Raw genomic sequence first — 22,057 nt, 5'->3', positions numbered from 1 at the left:
GTCAAGTCAAGGAACACGTACAAAGGACCCACGGACAAAGACAATGGCGGGACAGGGGGAAGGATTGAATGTGGGAAGTGGGGGTGGGTAGGACAGGGGGAGCACAATGGGGGAGCAATGGCAACAACTGTAATTGAACAACATTAAAAAAATAAAAATACAATGGACATGGAAATGCAAAAACAAAAAGATAAAGAAAAAGAATTAAAAAAGTGATGCTCTCATGAAATTCATCCCTGGCTAAGCTTTTGTCAGGTTAGTTGCATGTGGTATAGCGATCCAATGGGACGGTCCACTGATTAAAGGGAGAGATCTTACATTCACAAAAAGGGACGCCAAACAACATTTACGAAGGGACTATGATTCCATGAACGGTTCCTCCGATTACAGAAAAACCTGTAATCTGAGTCCAGAACACAAATAAATGCAATTCGAAATGCCTTGTTTCTTGGCTGCTAGCATTTGTTATAGAAGGGGCTGCAGAAGCCTGCTACATTTGCAAAATATATTAGGCAGTTGTCTTCCTATACTGATCAGAGACAGAAGTAAAAATGATGATGATTTATAACTGTTTCGGCACCCGGAGAGAAAAACCGATTGGGGAGGACAGGACGGCGACGGTGGTAATAGAATCTCTACACTCTGAGGTTCAGGAAAGGGGAAAAGAATTTCAGGGGCCAGGAAAGAAAACAAACTCCTTTCTGAACTGTTTTCAGATTTCTTAAACATTAGGACTCCCCAAATATTGAAATGGCACAGAACCTTCCTCTGCATCAAGAACTGAGGAAGGACACAGCTGTGCGAGCCGAACGGCGGCGGCAGCTCCCACTCACTGTGGGTTTGCTGGGTGCCCGGAGCTTCCCATCTCTCCTGTCTGGCTGCTCAGAGCACCGGGAGTCGCTCCCTTTCGCGGGTGAAAACACGAAGACGCGTATGCGTGCCCGTGCACCGCAGCTAGGAATTCACAGCCCTAGGCTCTGAATTCACATCCTGGCTCTCGCCCTTATGAATGGTGCATATTGCAGCCTCTGTGTCTGTCTTCACTTTATCACCTCTGAAATGGGAATAATAACCTTTTATAGGCTTCATGAGAATGACTAGGAGATTTCAACGAGTTCATGATACAGAGGGCTGGGCAGGAAACACGATAGTATGGGTTCATCCGTTCCCGCTGCCCCGCACGGCTTTGCTTTCTTAGAAGACAAATAACCTATCTTGTAAATTTGTGTATGTGCGTGATGAGCCAGGAGCATCTGGGCAACACAGATGTTCAATAATTTAGTCTCACCTATGCTGGGTTTGCTCTCCTAGTTGTACGGTAGGTAGATTTTATCACCGTTTCCATATGCTAGGAAGTTTCCTGGAACATAACATGAAGTGTCCACAATCATTATTACAGTGCTTAAAAAAAGTGTGGTGGAGATAGGGAAATGGCAGGTCCGACTCAAAAGTGTTTATTCTGCTTTCATGTGATTTAGGAGAGGTAGTGATGGACGGGAGTAGTTACTTTTTCTCTTCTCAGTCTGGTACACTCCTACAAATTCTTGTATTCCTCAGATTCCCAAGTGGGGACCAGTCTCAAGGTCAATAATATTTTTTAAGTTTTTACATTTGGATAGCTTAACGCACAATGACACTTTTTGTGTGCCCACCGGTGTCTCAGATCTCTAACTGCCAATTTTCTTTGTGCCATTCTGCAATTTCCATTCAATGCCTGCAAGCTCTTTATCTAAGGAGGCTGTGGTGACTGGCATTAAATCTAATTTGCTGCTGACATCTGCCTCACTATTTAAAAACAAATTCAGTTCAATTTAGTGAACCGAAGCCATGTTGTTAGAAGTAGTACATTTAAAGACAGGAACATATAGCTTGAAGCAAGTGGTAACAGGGCCCTGAAACACAACACCCTACTGCTCATTTCATGGCATTTCCAGTGACACGCTAGAGGAAAATGCTTTCAGAGGCAGACATTGAGAGGCAGCTTCGTGACATATTCTGCCTAGGAAATTATGGTTATCGAAACAATAAATCCTGACGATGTCACTGTGATGTGTTTCTATAATAAAAAGCTCGAATTCACAGGAGACAAAGGTTATCAAACTGGAGACATAAATATAATTCTCTAGTCTCTGTTTTCCCTCCTTGTATAGCTACAGAAAGTCATAAAAAATAAGGCAAGGAGGTTTAATGAGAAGGAGCAGGCCTGAAAAACCCAAACAGAAGGGAGCACTTTGGAAAATGAATGGGCAGCCGATGAGGTTGGGCTTTCTCGGGGCAGTGCTGGGCGCAGGGGGTGCTATGTGTTTCTGGCCTCTAACTCTGCTGAAACTAAAAACCTCAAAAGGGAAATTCATGCCTAGTCTGTTACTGTACTGAAGTGTAGGCAAGTTATAAAGTTAGATCACTGTATTGTGTGTGTGTGTGTGTAAAAATCACATCCTCCCAAGAAGCCAGCACAGCACAAGAAGTAAATTAGGAACTTTCAGTTATATTATTTTCAATATACTTTAAGGTAATCTCTTCCCTTTCAACACATATGATGGATAACAGCTGTTTTGTGTGAATCTACTGTGCAAGGCACCATCTTTTGTTATGGAGGAATTAACCATTTCTGGTAAGAAAAATTTTCAAATAACCCAAGTTCAGATCTTTCACTAAAACTACTTCCACACTTTGATTTCAGACCAGTCCTTCTTGTCTTTCCGGTTTACTCCATTGAGTATCTTGATCCCAACACCCTTCAAACTCCATCGAGACCACTGGTCCACTATTGATTCTACCAGAGTCCAACTCAACGAGCCCTTGACATCCTCGCTCTTGTGCTCACCCAGCTTGAACTCCTGTCAACCACTACAGTTACTTTGAGGCATGTCATGCCAATCCTGGACTTGCCCTCTTGCTTCCTCAGAGTCACTGGCCAAAACCTTCCTAAAACAAGACAGGAAAATATATATATATATATATTCTTAAACACTCTAAGTAGTTTTAAAAAAGGCAGACAAGTACATAATATTAGTAATGAGAAAATGTATACAAATAAAAGGAATAAGCTCCAGTCATCCCACCAAGTGCTGAACAATTTTAGTACTTTATCTACTTGACTTTTTAAAGATGTCAAGGCCAAAGTTTGTGGAGGGGAAGTCACTTTCTCAAACACAGCACTAAACACACCACTAAAATGTGGGAACTAAAATGCTGGCATTTGAACCCAGGCAGTGGAGACCAGAGGCTGTGGTCTCTCCTGGTGAGATACGGAGCGATCTGAAACTCAGGGTGGATGGACGAGGCTCCCAGAGAAACAAACCACTAGAATGCAGGTGAAAAGCCCTGGAAAGCCACCCAGTTCATAAACGAAGTGCCCCGCAAAAATGTATGAGGCTATGATGGCTTCAAAAGCAACATGAAACTAGTATTTCATTCATTTCTTTGAACAGCTCTAGAACTTAAAACCAGGAACACCTGGACCTTGTTTTTCTTTTATGATCACTGATAGTACCCTGAGACCAAAGTCTGGCTAGGAAAGTGCAAAAAACCTCACAGACCTGTCTCAACCATGAGTGTAGTTGTGAAAATCCTAGGTGTGACAGGAAAATGGATTAAAAAGTCTATTCAGGGTAAGGTTTCACTGTGTCCAATGGGAGTTGACTCTTAAAATAAAAACAGTGATAATACTGGGTGGGGAAAAAGTGACTTCACAGTTGCTCATATGGAAAAGGCACAATAACTAATAGTAATAATATGAGAATAAACTCTGTGTATTGTATGCTCACAACTGTAAACCTACTTTTGCCCCACCGTCTATTAACTATAATTTGTCAAATGCGTAACATGTTCTAGGCTTTGCTATTGTGATATCACATTTTATAATAAACCCATCAGCGGAAATTGTTTCTGCCTCTGTTTATGGAGGTGTAATCAGGGCACAGGGAAGATTTGAATTCAGGGAGTCTGGCTCCAGAGTATGTTCTTGACCATGACTTTGTAGGGATATTTGTTAAAATAACTAATTCTATTGATTGTTTAAGGGAAAAGAACATATGGCTGTACTGATGGATGCCACCTTGGAGTAAGTGCCATTTTAAGAATGTAACTTAGCCATCAGACACACAGCAAGGTACAGCCCTGTAAGTATGTAAAATGAACCAGCACCATGTTTATCAAAGGGGAAGAAGTTCACAAATACGGCCACGAGGAAAAATGTCAACTTGTCAAAGAGTTAAATATGGAATACATTTTTATAAATTTCAAAAGTAAGTTAAAAAACTCATGATTTCTAGAAATAAATATAAATCAAATGTTTACTAAATAAAACATGCAGATCATTACAATGCAATTCTGGGTGCTGATACAATTGTTAACAAAAGCACACTCACACTTTACCACATTTGACTGATTTATTAAAGTGGTTGGTAGGTTCACAGGGTGTTTGTAATACTAGTATTTAGATTGTTATCTATGGACGCTGTTTTAATGATACATAAAATAATGAAACAATGCATGCTAATTAAACAACTTCTAGACTATGAAGAAACAAGGAGAACCTCGCCGACACTCCCTGACATAGGCAAAGTCACTGATGTGAATTTTCAGTATGTTATGTTTGATGACGTGGGCATTTGTGTGTGTGTGCTTCTGTGTGCTCAAAATATTGGGCTCACCTTATGGTATATTTTGAGAACAGCATTTTTTACTTAACCTGCCGCTTTTCAAGTCAATACATACAAAAGTGACATCACCGGTTGTAACTCCTGTAAGTGATTTAGTTCATTCGCTTTTCTTTGTTACAAGAACCACAGCAGCATTCTCCCTTGCACGGACATTTGTCTGTTTTCTAACTTGTTGGCTTATGACTTCGGCCATCATCGCGGGAAAAGGCCTGTCTTAGAGGCTCCACGTGGGCATCCTGAGAGGCACGTGTTGCTGAAGGAGAACTGCCCTTCTTGTGTCCTTCAAACACATCCCAGGGCTGCCGAAGTGCAGGCCCACGGAGGTGGTAGGACGGCAGAGGGAGGCCGGTGAGGCAGTGCTGGTGCTGGAGGGTCCCAGAAACCTCGCCTAGAGCAGCGAGTTTCTTAGTTCCTTTTCTTTGCTGGCATTTGAATATTGTTCCTTAATTCTTTCTTCCTGAGAGTTCCCAGTTCTCTCTCCCCAGCCTTTGGAAGCCACGGCACTGTCCCCTGCCCAGCAGTCACCATGAGAAGACGCAGCCTTGTTCCACACTCTTGACGGAGCTGAGCCAAAGCTGCAGGTCCAACTGCCTCCCATCAGCTCTGTTCCCGGGGCTCCGATTCACTCCTCTCCAAAGGGTGTTCGCTTTTGTGTGGGTTGAGCTATACATTTAAATGTTACACTATACTTAGTACTTATTTCTAAGTACTTTCAGGACACGAAGTCAGCCTTATTTATGGAGTCAGAAAGCCCATATCACTTTGATAGTCAGAAAGAATAAATACTTTGTAGTTTAAAAAAGAAAGAACTTTAATTCACCCTACCGGTGTTCCAGACAAAGTCCAAATTGCAGCCCTGTCTCAGCTGTTTCAACTCTTCTGCCCTGATCCCCAAACTGCTTTAAAAACATGAGGAATTTCATCATTTCTGGTTTACACTGGCACACGGAATCCATATTTCTCATTACCTTCCTGTTGAAACCTCTTCAGAGTCTTCCACAAATGACATGTTTTTAAAGCCTAATTTGGAAGAGCTCTGTATTAGTAATGGGACTGTCATAATAAATGATCACAAACTGAGTGGTTTAAAAACAATGCAAATGCCCTGGCTCGTGTGGCTCAGCGGATTGAGCACTGGCCTTCAAACCAAAGGGTCTCTGTCTTCATTCCCAGTCGGGACACATGCCTGGGCTGAGGGCCAGGTCCCCAGTAGGGGGCATACAAGAGGCAACCACACATTGATGTTTCTCCCCCTCTCTTTCTCTCTTTCTTCCCCTCTCTAAAAATAAATTTTAAAAATCTTAAAAAATAAACAACAGTAATGTATTCTCTCCCTTCTCTGTTGGTGGGGAAACTGGGAGATGGAAATCCAGGAGTCAGCAGAGTGCGCTTCTGGGCGAGGCTGTGAGTCCTGGTCTGTTCCAGGACTCTCTCCTGGCATCTGGTGGATATCAGCAACCTTGGCGTTCCTGATCCTGGCCTCAGCTCTCTAGTCTCTGCTTACGTCTTCACACAGCTCTCTGTTTCCTCTGTGTCTCTGGCCCAAACTCCCCTGTCCTTTCTCTTAGAGAGACATAAGTCATTGGATGGACGTAGGGTCACCCTAATCAACTATGACCTCAGCTGGACTTGGTAGCATAAAGTAACAAGGGTGGGGACCACAAAATCTTTTAGTGGAGGGACACACTTCAACCCATTACAAACTCTTAAAAATCTTTAAATATATTTTATTGTTATGCTATTACAGTTGGCCCATTCCCCCCCCCTTTATTTCCTTCTGTCCTGCACACCCCCTCCCTGCTGCTTCCTTTCCCCTCTTAGTTCACGTCCATGGGCCATACATATAAATTCTCTAGTTCTACATTTCTTATATTATTCTTAACCTCCACTTCTCTATTTTGTACTGACCATTTATGCTTCTCATTCCCAGGCCTTTTCCCCCATTCTCCTTGCACCGTCTTCCTGGTGATAACCCTTTATGTGATCTTATTACTGTGAATCTATTCCTGTTCTAGTTGTTTGCTTAGTTCCTTTTTGGTTTTGTTTTTTTAGGTTCAGTTGTTGGTAGTTGTGAGTTTGTTGTCATTTTACTGTTCATATTTTTATCTTCTTTTTCTTAGATAAGCCCCTTTAACTTTTCATGTAATAAGTTATATGATGCTTGGTGATGAGGCTTGGTGATGATGAACTCCTTGAACTTGGCCTTATCTGGGAAGCACTTTAGCTGCCCTCCCATTCTAAATGATTGTTTTGCTGGATAGAGCAATCTTGGATGTAGGTCCTTGCCTTTCATGACTTTGAATACTTCTTTCCAGCCCCTTCTTGCCTGCAAAGTTTCTTTTGAGGAATCAGCTGATAGTCTTATGGAAACTCCTTCAAAGGTAACTGTCTTCTTTTCTCTTACTGCTTCTAAGATTATCTCCTTATCTTTAATCTTGGGTAATTATGATGTGCCTTGGTGTGTGCTTCTTTTAACACATGGGACTCTCTCAGTTTCCTGGACTTCTTGGAAGTTTATTTCCTTTGCCAGATTGGGGAAATTCTCCTTCGTTATTCTTCCAAATAAGTGTTCAGTTTCTTGCTCTTCTTCTCCTTCTGGGACCCCCTTGGGTGATTCAGATGTTAGAACATTTAAAGTTGTCCCAGAGGTCCCTAAGCCTCTCCTCATATTTTAAAAATTCTTGTTTCTTCATTCTCGTCTTCCCTTTAGGTCCAAACCATTGATTTGAGTTCCAGTTTCCTTCCTGTCACTGTTGCTTCCCTGTACATTTTCCTTTACTTCACTTTTCATAGCCTTCACTTTTTCCTCTATTTTGTCACCATATTCAACCATTTCTGTCAGCATCCTGATGACCAGTGTTTTGAACTCTGCATCTGATAGGTTGGCTATTTCTTCATTGATTACTTGTATTTTGGGGGGAACTTTATTCTTTCATTTGGTCCATATTTCTTTGTCTGGGCATGCCTATTATGTTGTGAGGGGTGGAGCCTTAGGTGTTCACCAGGGTGGGGCCACCCACGTGGCTGTGTTGCGATGCTGTCTGTGGGGGAGGGGTCTGAGAGGGAACCATGGCGCTTGCTCCACTCTCTGCCAGATTTCAGTGACTTCCCCTGCTTCCCACAAGCGAATTGGGTCCTTTGGTGCTGATTCCCAGGTGGGTGCGTTTGTGTACATTCTAGGACACTGTGGGTCTCTCCAATGAACTCTCCTGTGAGGCTGGGAGTTTCTCCCACTGCCACCTCAATTCCCACAGGTGTTTGCAGTTAGAGGCTTGAGGTTTCATTTTCCCGCTGGAACTGTGGGTTGTGGATCTGGTTCATTCCCGAGTTGTTCCTCCTGGTTTATCTGCACATGAATGTGGGACCACCTGGTCCTCCAGCTGCCACCTGGTCGAGAGTGCTTTCTACCTGGCTGCCTGTCTCCACCCTTGCCTTCACCCCTCCTATCGGTCTGGGTAAATGTGGCTTCTTTAACTCCTTGGCTGTCGGACTTCCACATAGTTAGATTTTCTAGCAGTTCTGGTTGTTTTTTGTTTTTAAATTTATTGTTGTCCTTCTTTTAGTTGTGCACAGTGTGTCTACCTATGCTGCCATCTTGGCCAGAAGTACAAACTTTTTTTATTGTAAACTTATTTTGTGGTACAAAGGATTTTGCATTTTGACCTCTTCTTATTCTGTTTATAGTGAATCTTTTATAAATATACAGACATATAAGGATAAGTTGGCAAAAAATACATTCAGTGTCAAAGTCTACTCCACTATTAAACAATAATTGTTTAAAACATGTTAAGAGAGTTTAAATAAAAAACACATTTTTGTTAGTTTACTGAGATAGGTTACTACTTTAAGAAAAATATTCACATTTTAAGCCCTCATTCAACACTTCAAATAAAAGTTTTTCCTGCCATAAAAATATTCAAACTCTCTGCATCAAAGACTTCAAAAGTCTGGCACCCCATTATACATAGTTTGATTTCTTAGAACGATTCTGTATAACAGAAGAGCAGATGGTATAATTTTAGAGTGACACATCAAAGGTAATTTCTTCATGTAAATTCTGAAAGTAAAGCAAAAATACATTTTCTTAATATACAGGAATAAGGAATGAGACCTCCCTATCACACCATTTTCCAGCTGACGCTCATGTATGTTAATTGTTCATATAACTCGAAAAGTACTTTGTAAATTCTTGCCCAAATAGTAGTTCTAAAAGTACTATTTTGGTGCTTCATGCATTTGGGGGGATCTACTTGCTTGTCTCAGAGGAAGGGCACAAGGGTTCCGTGACATTTTACTGCGAGACAGGACAGGCAGAGGACCAGCAGAGGCAGCCCGGCTGGACGACAGCAGCTGGAGGTGATGAGAGCAGGTGAGGGGCAGGGAGTGCCGCCTTGGCATACGTACTGGGTTGTATTGTCAAGTCATCACTGCCTAGAGGCTATTCGTTTTTCGAGAATGATTAAACCAGGACACATCAGTATCATGCATGTTGCACTTAACTATATACAAGGGGGGACCTCCCCCAAACTGGAATTATCTTCTAGAGGGTGGGCTGCTTATAATACTGGCTTCTCCCACTAGGTGAGTGTCTAGGAACCTATCTGTATCAGTGCACCAGCTGGCATTATTGTGAGAGGCTGTGTTCAGCCTCAGTAAATTTTTCTGAAGACTCTTTCATGATGGGTGATTTATGAGTGCACTTGTCTACACCCTGCTGAGAGTTCAGCAGTTTTGGACCCAAAACTGCATGGCCCCTGGGCCCCAACCTCCCTATTCACCTGGTTTTGCCCTGAGAGACATTTTTTTCCCTCCTGAATGAAAAAGTCCTCCAATAGAAATATTTTGCTGATGTGAAAGAGGTGAAACAAAAAATGGCAGAAGCACTAAATGTCGGCCATCAAAGTCAATGTTTTGAGCAGTGGGAAAAGTGTCTCAATAGGTGTACTGCATTAAATGGAGAATAGTTTGGAGGTGACTGAAGTTTAAACATGTATGAATAAGTACACAATTGTTTATGAATAAATTCCAGTTCTGGCGGTCCCTCTTCCTATAGTTTGATTAATTGTTCAGGTTATATATTTTCTTCTAAGAACTAATTCCTCTTTGTTTCTGATGTCCCAGGGCAAAGAAACCCTGTTAAGAGTGGTGCGCTAGCCACATTCAACCCACGTGGAGTCAGCTCGCCCCAGGCATGCTTTGGCGGCCCAGCTGGGACTGAGTCTTCAGACCACTTTGTTTACCTGTGTGCCACCCATGCACCTGGACACCACAAGGTAACCAAGTCTTCTCAAGTTTTGCTCAAAGTATTTTGAGCTGTGATTTGTTTATCATGTCAACCTGAAAATTGTGCCCAAATTTTGCCAAATATTTAATCTTTTCATGATGAGCTGCGCTCGAAACTTTGGCATTGTTATTCAATGTGAGTCTGCAAAGAGCGTTAGAAATTTAAAATCTCTGAGTCAAAAAGCAGTTCCCTTTTTAACGTTTTGTGGCATCTCTGTACTGCTTTCCACAGTGGCTGCACCAGTCTATTCCCACCAACAGTGCAGAAGAGTTCCCCTTTCCCCACATCCTTGCTAACACTTGTTGTTTGTTGATGTATTGATGATGGCCATTCCGAAAGGTATGAGATGGTATTTCATTGTGGTTTTAATTTGCATTTCTCTGATGGTTAGCGACATTGAATATCTTTTCATATGTCTATTGGCTATTTGTATGTCTTCTTTGGGGAAGTATCTACTCAGGTCCTTTGCCCATTTTTTAATGAGGCTGGGTTTTTATTTTTTTTTGGTGCTGAGTTTTGTAAGTACTTTATAATTTTTGGATATTTACCCTTTATCAGATGTATCGGTGACTATATTATCCCATCCTATGGGTTGTCTTTTTATTTTGGTCCCACTTTTTGGACTATATCCAAAGAAACCCAAAACACAAATTTAAAAGAACATAAGCACCCCTATGTTCAGTGAAGCATAATTTATAATCACCAAGATATGGAAGCAGCCCAAGGACCCATCAATAGGTGAGTGGATAAAATAACTATGGGACAGTCACATATTGGAATTCTACTTGACCATAAAAAATAAGAAAATGTCATCCTTTGTGACAGTGTGGATGGACCTGGAGAACATTATTCTAAGTGAAATAACCCAGTCAGAGACAGACAAATACTACAAAATTCCATTCATATGTGGAATCTAATGAACAAACAGAACTAACAAGTGAAACAGACTCATAGATGTTGAGCAGATGACAGGGTGGGGGCGTTAGGGGATGGAGAGATGGAGAAAAAAGGAACAAGCACTCGTGGACAATAGTGTGGTGACTGCTTGGAGGGTGGGTGTATAAAGGAACTAAAAGGTAATGGGAAAATACAATAAAAATTAAATTAAAAAATTGAAAATAAAGATTTAAAGTCTCATTATACTGTTACTACCACATGGCATTCACTCTTTCTAAAGAAATAACCTCAAAATCCCAACACATTTCAGATCATATAAGGCCACTAGATTCTTTTTTTTTGTATTTTTTATAATTTCTTCCAAATCGTAGCAGGGTAGCTAAGAAGCAGATGGCTACAAACCAGCAACTCTATTGCACTGTGACTGAGTCAGCTAGAAATACAAGTTGTTCCAACTTCGTTCAAGTTCTCTTTTGTACTGAACAGTCAGTAAACAGAAATGTCTTCCATTATTCCCAAAGTAAATGGACTGCTCGCAAAAGTGCTGACTGACATTACTTGAAACTGAAGTATGGTGTTTATCTGCAGACCGTGCATCTCTGAGAAGATGCAGTGAATATTTTTTCCAATGTCACACTCTAATTCCATTACCGGTGGAAGTGGGGTTCTTGTGGTATGTAATGGAAAAGAATTTCCTTAGGATGTGGCTCTGTGGTATAGTTATTGATGATGTATAATTAAGGGGGTTCCCCGTGGCTTCCCAGTGCCCCATCTCCATCTGTCACAGCATGAAAAATGTCCAATCTTGCCTTTAGTAGGGCCAGGATGAAGGCCCCTGCCCGGAGTTCCGCTCCATATTAAAGTCCAGTCTAGCCTCCAGTTAGCTCAGCACGTGTTTCCGGCTGCAGCCCATTTCAGGCTCCCTCCTGCAGCCCCCTGTGGAGTTGCCCGGCCACGGGCCGTGCAACTGCTAGAGCCGCATGGAGAGAAAGGAAAGGCAGTCTGGTACTGGAGGGAGGAAGTGAGAATCCTTAATTCTCCTGGCAGAGAAATGCTGCAATCCCCTGGGGTGTGAAGCTGCGGCTTCCTTACTGAGCAGGCAGACTTGTGTTTCCCAGTTTATTAAACTCGGTGTCTAGTTCCTTTTGCTCCCCTTTTCTTTCTAGCTAGTCCAATGGTAACAATTTGACTCCTTAAATGTAATAAGATTGATTTCTTCCTTTGTACTGGTTGTGAAGCAGTTATTATTTGGGTTATAGAATTTGAAGTCGTATTTGATTATATGAGTAAATGATCACTAAAATGTATCAGTTGTTTTACTGGCTTACTCCTATTAAATTGGCTATATTACCAGAGACAAAAAAACAGTTCTATAATCTGGGGTGAGTGCCTGATGTCTAGAACCTTTATACAAGGGACCCTTCCCTCATTCTTAAGCATGAATTGAGTCCTTCCAAAATTAAATAACCCATATGGTTCAAAGTATTTCTTAATATTATGTATACATATACATGTTTTTTATTATAATATTCATGAATAGCAATTAGAGTTCACATTAAGTTCCATTCACCTATGTCCAAGAACAGATTTTTGTCTAGTGCCTAAATCATTAATAAGACGAATAATAAGTTTATTTCTAATGTCTACAGGTTTTAGGTCACAGGTGGGAACAAACACAGGTTTTGTAATTGCATATATAATAAAAATGCTAATCAAAATGCAGGCTTAAGTGCATGCCTATTACCTGTCATTTGAAATTTAAGAAGGATTTTTGGCTAAATCCTTTTTGGACTTATGGGAAAGATTATGAGAAGCCTGAGAGGCAGAAACCTTAGAGAATCCTCTGTGAAAAAAATGCTTTCTTATAAGGCTCAGTAATAGTTTTAGAAATTAAAAAAACATCTTATTGACTAAGATAAATTTGTGAGAAAGTGAGGTTATGCTAGAAAACAATATCTCTCAGAAATATAGAGAATTTGTGAGATATAATGAAAATAAACCAAACTGTGATATACTTATATTCAGGTATTTCAGGTACAAGGCAATACTTATGCAAAACTTAAAAAATAATTATGAATGTATGGATATGTTAGAATTTGGGGGTTTTGCCTAATATATTTCATTTTAATATTGGGTATTTTATTAATTTCATAAATATGCCCCAGCAAATTTTAAATGGAAGAAAGTATTAAGATAACTTTATTATATTAGAGAATAAATTCAATGCCACAAATAATTTTTTAGGAAATGAATTGGGTTGCCAGACTTTAAATACTTATCTTACCCTAAATTATTTGGGGATGAGTTTGGGGTTTCATACACTGACAAAGACAGAACACTGGAGCTCTTTTTTGCCTCTTTCCCCTTTTCTAGGTGAAGGGGAGAAGGATCTATTACCCTATCTCTGGGTTTCCAACATCTAGGCCATGTGCTCCTTAATTTATTAGGCATCGACTTGAGATTGAACATGCTTGACCCACCTGCCCCCCAAACCAGGACTCCTTTTCAAGGAAGAGGCAAAATGCAGAATTTCTCACTTGTATTCCACTATGTTTTATCACAGAGTCATTGCAGCAGTCCCGATGGGTCATGGGTGTTCACACACACACACACACACACACACACACTCACATATGCACACACACAGCATTGCTCATTTACCCTCACCCTGCCCCTGCTATCACAAACACAGCAATCTGTTATTTGGCAATTTAAATAATTTTCCCCATGATGATGCCCAATTAGCCGGTAAAATTTGTTTTCCAAAAGAAACTACCTCTTTGTAAAAAGAGTATGATTAATATGTCATTATAACAAAACTTATATATAAATTTTACTCATTCATGAATTCACTAAGCCAACAAATTCTTATCAGCACTGTGGTACTGGGAATTCCAGGGTGAGAAGGACAATACGGTCATGCCTGCATTGAGCTTCAAATCTGACCGAGTAGAGAGCTTTTGAACGGGGTATGGGAAGTCCAAGTTCAGTGTGCTGTGGAACGTGGAGCAGAATCACTAAGTAAGACGAGGGGCAGGACGGAAAAGAGATGGGGGAGGTGCTTGTGCTGGGAGTGCAGAAGCTGGGGGACGCTCACAGGGGTCTCCATGGCAGCAGGAGCAGGACCTGGACATAGGTACTGGAGCACGTTTCTTTGTGCTCATAAAATACAAGCTACACAGGTCGATGTTTAGGATTATTTTCATTGTTTGCTGTTGTCCATTTCTTTTTATCATAGGAGAATATACCAAGTACCTTTTCTTCCTGCAACTCTCTCCTTACCCTGTTTTTAACTTAAAAATACATCATAGATAACATTACAGATAAAAGGTCTAATTTTTATTTTTTTGAGATAAGTGCAGATTCATGTGTAGTTATAAGAAATATTATAGGGAGATCTGTGTACATTTTTTCCTCTTTCTCCCAATGGTAATATCTTGCAAGATTATAGTATAATATCAGAACCAGGATATTGATATTATTTAGATGTTTGCAGTTTTACTTGTACTTATTTGTGTGTGTGTGTGTTTATAAATTCCATATAATTTATCACCTGTGTAGGTCTGTGTATGCACCATTACAATCAAGATAACTACTCAGTTTCAATAGAAATTCATGTGACCCCTTTATGGCCTCATACTCTCTGACACCACACCCCAAATTCCATTCCTAACCTTAGCAACTAATGAGCCCTCCATTTCTAAAATTTGTCATCTCACAGGTGTTATAGATTGAGTTAGCAAGCATGTAATCTTTTGGGTTGGCTTTTTTTTCAATTGGCATAATTCACTTGAGATTCATCCAGGTCGCTGCATAGATCAATAATTTATTCCTTTTATGGCCGAGGAGTTCTTCACAATGGGAGTGAACCCCCATTTGTCACAAGGTATCTGGGTCCTTTCTAGTTTGGCACCATTATGGAGAAAGCTGCAGTGAGCACTTTTGTACAGGTGTGTGTGGGGGGGCAGGGGTGTGTCTGTGTGTGGAGAGGGGTGTGGTATGAACATGTTTTCACTTTTTTGAGATAAATGTCCGAAAGTGCAATTGTTGGGTTCTGTGATAGCTGCATATTGAGTCTCACAAGAAACTGCCCCACATTTTCCAGAATGGCTACACCACTTCGTATTTCCACCGGTGATGTCTGAATGATCTAGTTTCTCTAAAACCTCACAAGCATTTGAAGGTGTTACTATTTTTTTTCATTTTCGCCATTCTGATAGGGGCTCCCCAATATGTCATTGTAATTTTAATTAGCATTTTGCTGATGACTAACTTAAAACACCTGGATCTATTCATGAGCGCACATTCCCCCATACATAAATACGACATTTATATGCTGGGTATTGTCTCCTGTTCATTCTATTTTCTTACTTCTCCTGTTTTGCTTGTCTTCTTTCCCCTCACCTTTCTTTTCCATTGCCTCATTATCATCTCCCCTTACCCTGGTGATACGTGTTAAAGCACACACAACTCTCTCCCATTACTTATTTTACAAAATGTGACCATTCAGTATATACTTCTTTGCTAGTTGTTTTGTTTGAAGAACTGAACTTCGTAGAAGCATTTTCTATGAAGTTAATTGGTTTAATTAGAATGCGTTCTAGCAATTGCATATTATTTTAGGATAAGAAGATACCATAACTTATTCAATGGTTTTCTTTACAGACATTTGCCGGTTTCTAATTCTGTTGTCATCACACAAAATGGGCTTAAAGCCACATCCGCATGTGCCGGCGCACAGGTGCACATGGGGTATGTTCCGAAAAGGTTCACAGAGTCAAGGGGATGCATATTTATTTCACGACGGTTGCCAGTATTCTTGAAAACATCATTGAAATAGTTCACAGTCCCACGAGCCGTTACTAGAATTACAGTTTTACCCGCGTTTGCATTAGTAATCGGTGTCAAGGCTCTGTTCACTCTTGGCTTGAATCTTCTTGCTGTTTTGATTTTCACGTCCCCGACTGCTTGATAGTTTGAGTCTTGTCGTTTGCAAGCAAAAGTCCTCCAGTTCCCTGAAAGTGCCTTCTTTTCTCCCACCGACACGTGCCGTGAAGACAGTCTTTAAAAGTCGTGCCATTGTTTCTTAAACGTGACTCATTACTAGCTTCAAGCACACTATTACATCATCACATAATATGGGGTTTAACAAACAAGTAATGCTTTAACATAAATCGAATCTAAACAAACATTCTTCTGTCTTCATCTTTGGATCTAGTTTTAGCTCCCTCTCCAGAAATTCTTTTTTTTAAATTCTAGTCTTTTTTCTAAAGATTTTTATTTATTTATTTTTAGAGGGGAAAGGAAGGAGAAAGGGAAAGAAATATCAATGTATGGTTGCCTCTCCTGTGTCCCCTGCTGGGAACTGGCCTGCAACCCAGGCATGTGCCCTGACTGGGAATAGAACCTCGATCAAGTGGTTCACAGGCCCAAGCTCAATCCACTGAGCTACACCAGCCAGGGCTCCAAAAATTCTTATCTTGGGAATTAAGCTCATTCTCTTTTAACAAAGAGCCCTTCATTTCTCAAAAACCTTACATGAACCAGGACACCATCACTGCTGTGAAAATAAGTAAGTAAATAAATAATTAAAAATTTTTTTTAAATGTTTCAACTTCAGACTTGTGGGTTACAACTCTGAAATGTATTTCTGAATTATGTTGGAATATAATTCAATATAGCCTTCTTATCTCAAATAATCGAGTCCAGAGTTGCCTGTGTTTCCACAACATGGCTCAGTACAATGTCAAAGATGTAAAACAGTTGTGAACATCGAGACGTGAAGCATACCATCAATAGTGAAAATTATCCTGTCTATTTTTGAAAACCAATTTTCTGAGTGTCACTGGTTTTAACAGAAGACGTTATTTCAGAGCTCAGAAAACAGTGATGTGGTTGTAGACAGTTTGAAGGCAGAGGAGAAGTAGACACAAAGATTTGTATGTATGAAAATATGATCCCGACGAGGATGAGAGAAGTCCTGTTACAGAACAGGGATTTGCGATACCAGGTAACAGACTCCTGTGCAATGCCAAACAGCCCACCTCAAGTGATGAAATGGAGTCAGATGACAAGTGAAGAAAAGTACAGCAAAAGGCAGGAAGCTTTCGAGGAAAGAAGGACACTCTGATAAATTCTCATTGTTTAGTAAAACTGAGATAAGAGTAGGTGTGGAGGTGTGAGCAATTTTCTTTAGGCAAAGTGACATTACTGGTTTTAGAATAATATAACCTGGTAGCATGGACTTCCATACACTTTAACTATATCTCCAGACATTTTTTTTAAGTACTCAATAATTCTTCTCCTAAACACTTAGCAATTATTTTAAATTCACATCTTTCAAACCCTTAGTGCTTTTTGCTTCCATCCATTCTAAAATGAATGTGCTGTTTCATTAAGTAAAATTCTTAAACAGCTGTAATGAGTAATACATTATATATCAGAGGGACTGCAAAATGAAAAATACTGCAAGTTCCAGCTAGAAGCCGTCCTGTGCCTCGATACTCTATGAACTGGGATACTCAAATTCAGTCATATATTTATTTTACAGCTTGAGAATCCATGAAAGTAACCGATTGCTCTAAGTTCTGTTCTGAAGGGGCTGGACAGGCTGCGCCGCACCCCGCTTCCCCCAGGCTCTTTCGTTAGTGCCATGCCAAACGCCCCTCCCGCACCCGGTGAGAACCATAATGCACCTCATAACCTTGCCCTAACGACATCTCCCAGGCACTGCTCCCTGAAATCTCCAAACTTGAACGGAAACCTTAACAGTCCTCGGACCACCTGGGAGCAAAATCCAGACACCGACCGATAATAAACAAGCACCAAAAATGTCTGTAAAAACTACTCTGTTGAGCTTCTGAATAAAGCCTTCTAGGGCACATTCTCATCACAACAAGCCATCCTCCTCTGCGGTGCATCTCAATTCATCTGGGCCCTGTCTCAGAAGCAGCGCACTTTCCTCCAGCTGCAGACGGGGCTATAATTGCTTACCTGACTCACAGGCAAATGTCTTGGATGTTTCATCATGAAAGATAATGGCCACCGCATGCTTCTTTGTCTCTCGAGGCAGTCTGGTTATATTTTTGATGTTGTGCAGTTCGGTTACCTTGGAAGAAAAATATTTTTTAACTTAGTGTACGGTATATGCTGTATACCTGTGCACTTATAGAAAATGATCGGTTATTCCTCTCTTATCCACCTTTCCAGTGGACATTTGTACTCCTTTCTAATTAACTGCAGCCAAAAACAATACAGAAGAAAACAAAATGTCATCCATCATGCCCTTAGTTTTGGTCATTGTTAGCTGAACTTTGCAATAGCCTTCAGATTATGTAGAAGAATAGCTCCATGAAAGCAAGGACTGTGTGCTTTTATTAAAAGTGTATCTCCTCCTGGTTGGTGTAGCTCAGTGGATTGAGCGGGGGCCTGTGAACCACATAATTGCGGTTCGATTCCCAGTCAGGGCACATGCCTGGGTTGCAGGCCAGTTCCCAGCAGGGGACGCGGGAGAGGCAACCATACATTGTTGTTTCTCTCCTTCTCTCCTTCCCTTCCTCTCTAAAGATAAATAAATAAAACATTTTTTTAAAAGTGTATCTCCTGCAAACAATAGCATTTGTGTTGCACAGAAGATTCCCAATAAAGTTTTGTTGAATTTTGACTGGATTTAATTTCTTGCCTCTCTCCCACCCACCATGCAAGTTGCTGGTACGACTAGAGTCAGGATGCAACAGACACATGTCGATCGGCAGACGAAATGACTCTACAAGTTTAGTGTCGTTCAACATAAGCTTTGGATCTGTATCTGAGAAAAATGGTGTCTGTCTTTGCCTTCACTTACACCTTCTTTTGATGCTTTTTCTTGTTTGTATAGGTCTGGCTGCTTAACCTACATGATTTTCCTTCTTTCTAAAAAAAAAAGTTCTTTCAATATTTCTTGCAAGTTAAGTCTACTGGCAACAAATTGTCTCAATTTTATTTATCTGATAGAGCCTTAAATTTGCTTCCCTGTGGAAGGATAATTTTGCAGGGTACAGAATTCTAGGTCGGAGGGATTTTTCTCTCCTGATGTTAAATAGTTCCTTCAACTGTCTTCTTGCTTGCAGGATTTCTGAGGGGACAATGGATATAATTCTGCTCTTTGTTCCTCTATAGATAAGGTGTCCACTCTCCAGCTCATTTCACGATTTTTCTTTATCTTTGATTTTTCTATAGTTATAAAATGATATGCCTAGGTATAGTTATTTTTTGTCATTTATTTTTCTGTTTAATGTTCACTGGGTTTCCTGAATCTATAATTTTATGTCTGATATTAATCTTGAAGAAACTGTAAGTCATTATTGTTTCAAACATTTCTTCTGTTACTTTTTCTCTCCTCTTCCTGGAGTTCCCACTAGGCATGCATCACACCTTCTATAGTTGTCCCATGGTCCTCGGATGTACTGTTTGCTTTTGTCTTTGTTCTCTTTGTTTTTTAGTTTTGGTGATTCCTACTGGGATCTCCTTAAGCTCATAGATTCTTTCTCCAGCCATGTCCAGTGTACTTATAAGTCTATCAAAGGCATTCTTCATTTTTGAGGCAGTGTTTTTTTTATATTTTTTCTTGGGATTTCCATCTGTCTCCCTGAATTGCCCATCTGCTCTTACACACTGTCTACTGGATCCATCAGAGCCCCTAGCATGTTAATCACAGTTGCTTTAAATTCCTGGCCTGGGAATGTAATTCCTGGCCTGGAAATGCCAACATTCTGCCATGTCTTGTTCTGGGGCTTGTTCTGTCTCTTCAAATTGTGTTGTCTTTTGGTATGTCTTGTAATTTCGTATTGACAGTCAGAGGTGATGTCCTGGGTAAAAACAATTTGCTGTAAATTGACCTTTGGTAGTGAGGTGGTCAGGTGTGTGGGGGTGGGGGAGGGTCAGTGTTCAGTGGGTCTGGCCCTCTGGACTGTGAGCTGACGAGAGCCCCTCAGTGTTCCCTGGTCTCAGCGGGAGACAGTGGCGAGAGGGGGCAGGAGTGGGGCATTTCCTTCGTCTTTGACAAGGGTGCCAGTTTGACTCGCCTGATCACTCCGGGTGCTTTCCCTGTGCGACACAGGCTTTGACTGCCAACGAAGGGTCTTGTTGAAGGGAAAAGACTTAGTTGCCTTCATGATTCACCAAGCCATCCTAAAAGCACTATCCACCACTAACTAGTGTTCAAAATGGCTAAAAAATTACAGATGTATTTTATATTTTAAGAAGTTTTGGTCCTCCCGCCCTGACCAGCATGGCTCAGTTGGTTGCGAGTCATCCTGCAAAGCTGGAAGTCACCTGTTCAATTCACAGTCAGGGAACACGCCGGGGGTGTGAATTCTGTCCCTGACTGGGGGCTCATGACAGGCAAGCAGTCAGTATTTCTCTTTCACATTGATGTTTCTTTTATCTCCCATTCATTCTTCCTCTCCTCCCTTCTCTCTGAAAATACATAAATGAAAACTTAAAAAAAACGTTTGCCTGCCCCAAATTGAAGATGCTACCTCCAATGTAGATTAGGACATGGTAGCATTGAAAGACTTGAAACAATACGTGACTAAACAATGTCCCCTGGGTCATATAAAATAGTATCTATAAAATATAACTATTTGGCTACTTTTTAAAGAGCTTGATGTTGTTTGTCACATTCCCTTCTAAAATCTGTAATGACCAAGACTTCTAGCCTGATAAAAGACGAGCTCATTACTCGGGGTTGCTGTGTAGGCTTTCAGGGGCAGCCCTTTGTCTTCTGTGCCAATGGATTTACAGCTCTCTCACACCACTGGAGAGTTCATTTTAATGTATGCTTCGCTCGCATTTGTTTTTCTCTCTACTTTTAATTATCTCATTAGATTAACATGCAAAATTAAGATGAGCAAGAGGAGTGATTTTTATATACATGTATGTATATGCAAAAACATGTATACACATGTCTACTCATGCAAATCTTACATATATTTTCAGGCATGTACTACATATATTTCCTATCTATCTATCTATGTACTTATCTATCTATCTATCTATCTATCACCTATTTATCTGAAAATACTCAGCTTCTCTTCCAGGAAAGAAAATTTAGATACCAATACCAAAGGATTAATACCCTAGAGAGAAAGATGAGAAAGCTTTTTGGAACAATGATTCACATACTATATTTAAAGTACATTAAAGTATGTTCTCAAATGTAGTTAAACTCTTGAATATTTAAATGATTTGATAATTGACTTAAGTGACATTAAGCCAAATTTTATGCTAACATAGTAAATTGAAGTTATATTTGAAAAAGAGATGATGTTTTCAAGAATCATTCATTTTAACTAAACAGAACATCTTACCAAATTAAGTAGAGTCTAAAAGCAGTGAAGATTTGTGTTGCTCAAGAGTTCATGCAATTCGTGTGTGAGGAGCATAAATTGATAAGCTGCTATAGAAGATAATTATATGTAATCTCGTTATACGAAAGAATATAAAACATTTATTCTGCTCAAGGGCTTTTTCAAGTATCTTTATTTATAAATACTAAAAAATATGAGGACAGATATCATGGATTACCTCCGTTTGTCTTCTCATAGCAAAACCCAAGAAAACAAACTAATGAATAGCCTACAAAAACGCAGCCAGCTTTTTCTAACTTTTCAAAAGTTTCCTGCCTTGGGTGATCTGACAGACAACAGAGTTCAAACAAGGGGTTTGCCCTTCTGCAAAATGGCATTTAGAAATGCAGACAAGCTCTCCGGGCAGACTCTGTGACACTGGTTTCCAGGGCAGTGCAAAGCTTTTTGTTGCTGATCATTAGTGTGATGCTGTGCACCTGGTTGTGCCCCGAGACATTAAAGAGATGTCAGGAGGGCAAGGCTCTCATCAGGAGTATAAACTCCCTCCTCTCACTTGTCCTTGTTAGGAAGTTCAAGTGTTACCTCAGATTATAAACCATTTTAAACTCAGACCAGGAGCTTTCCTAAGGAGTCTGTGTATCTTTGTACTATTCTTCTCCAATTCAATGTACATTTAAAAAAATATTTTGAATCATAACAATTGAGGTCAAGTCTAATATATTTTAATCTCCTATCCTCACTCTTAACTCTCAGGACACTATGGATTTACCATCTGGAAGGAAACTGCATTTTCATAGATGAAGACAACTTAAAAAAAGGATGTTTTTATTTGTTTTAAAATAAAATGTTATTAGTCTAAA

General features: G+C 40.3%; 1 protein-coding gene across 1 annotated transcript in view; it reads right to left on the bottom strand.

Moving 5' to 3' along the window:
• Positions 1–22,057, bottom strand: part of DOK6 (docking protein 6) — a 245,924-nt gene that overhangs the window by 136,190 nt on the left and 87,677 nt on the right. Inside the window, exon 3 of the mRNA XM_037035647.1 lies at positions 17,842–17,956. Within this exon, the coding sequence (XP_036891542.1) occupies positions 17,842–17,956 (115 nt within the window). The remainder of the gene's footprint in view (positions 1–17,841; positions 17,957–22,057) is intronic.

The sequence above is a fragment of the Sturnira hondurensis genome, unplaced genomic scaffold, assembly GCF_014824575.4.
Source record: "Sturnira hondurensis isolate 20B ecotype Veracruz unplaced genomic scaffold, ASM1482457v3 Scaffold0001872, whole genome shotgun sequence".
In the NCBI taxonomy this organism is placed as follows: Eukaryota; Metazoa; Chordata; class Mammalia; order Chiroptera; family Phyllostomidae; genus Sturnira; species Sturnira hondurensis.
This window is presented reverse-complemented; position numbering and strand designations above follow the sequence as displayed.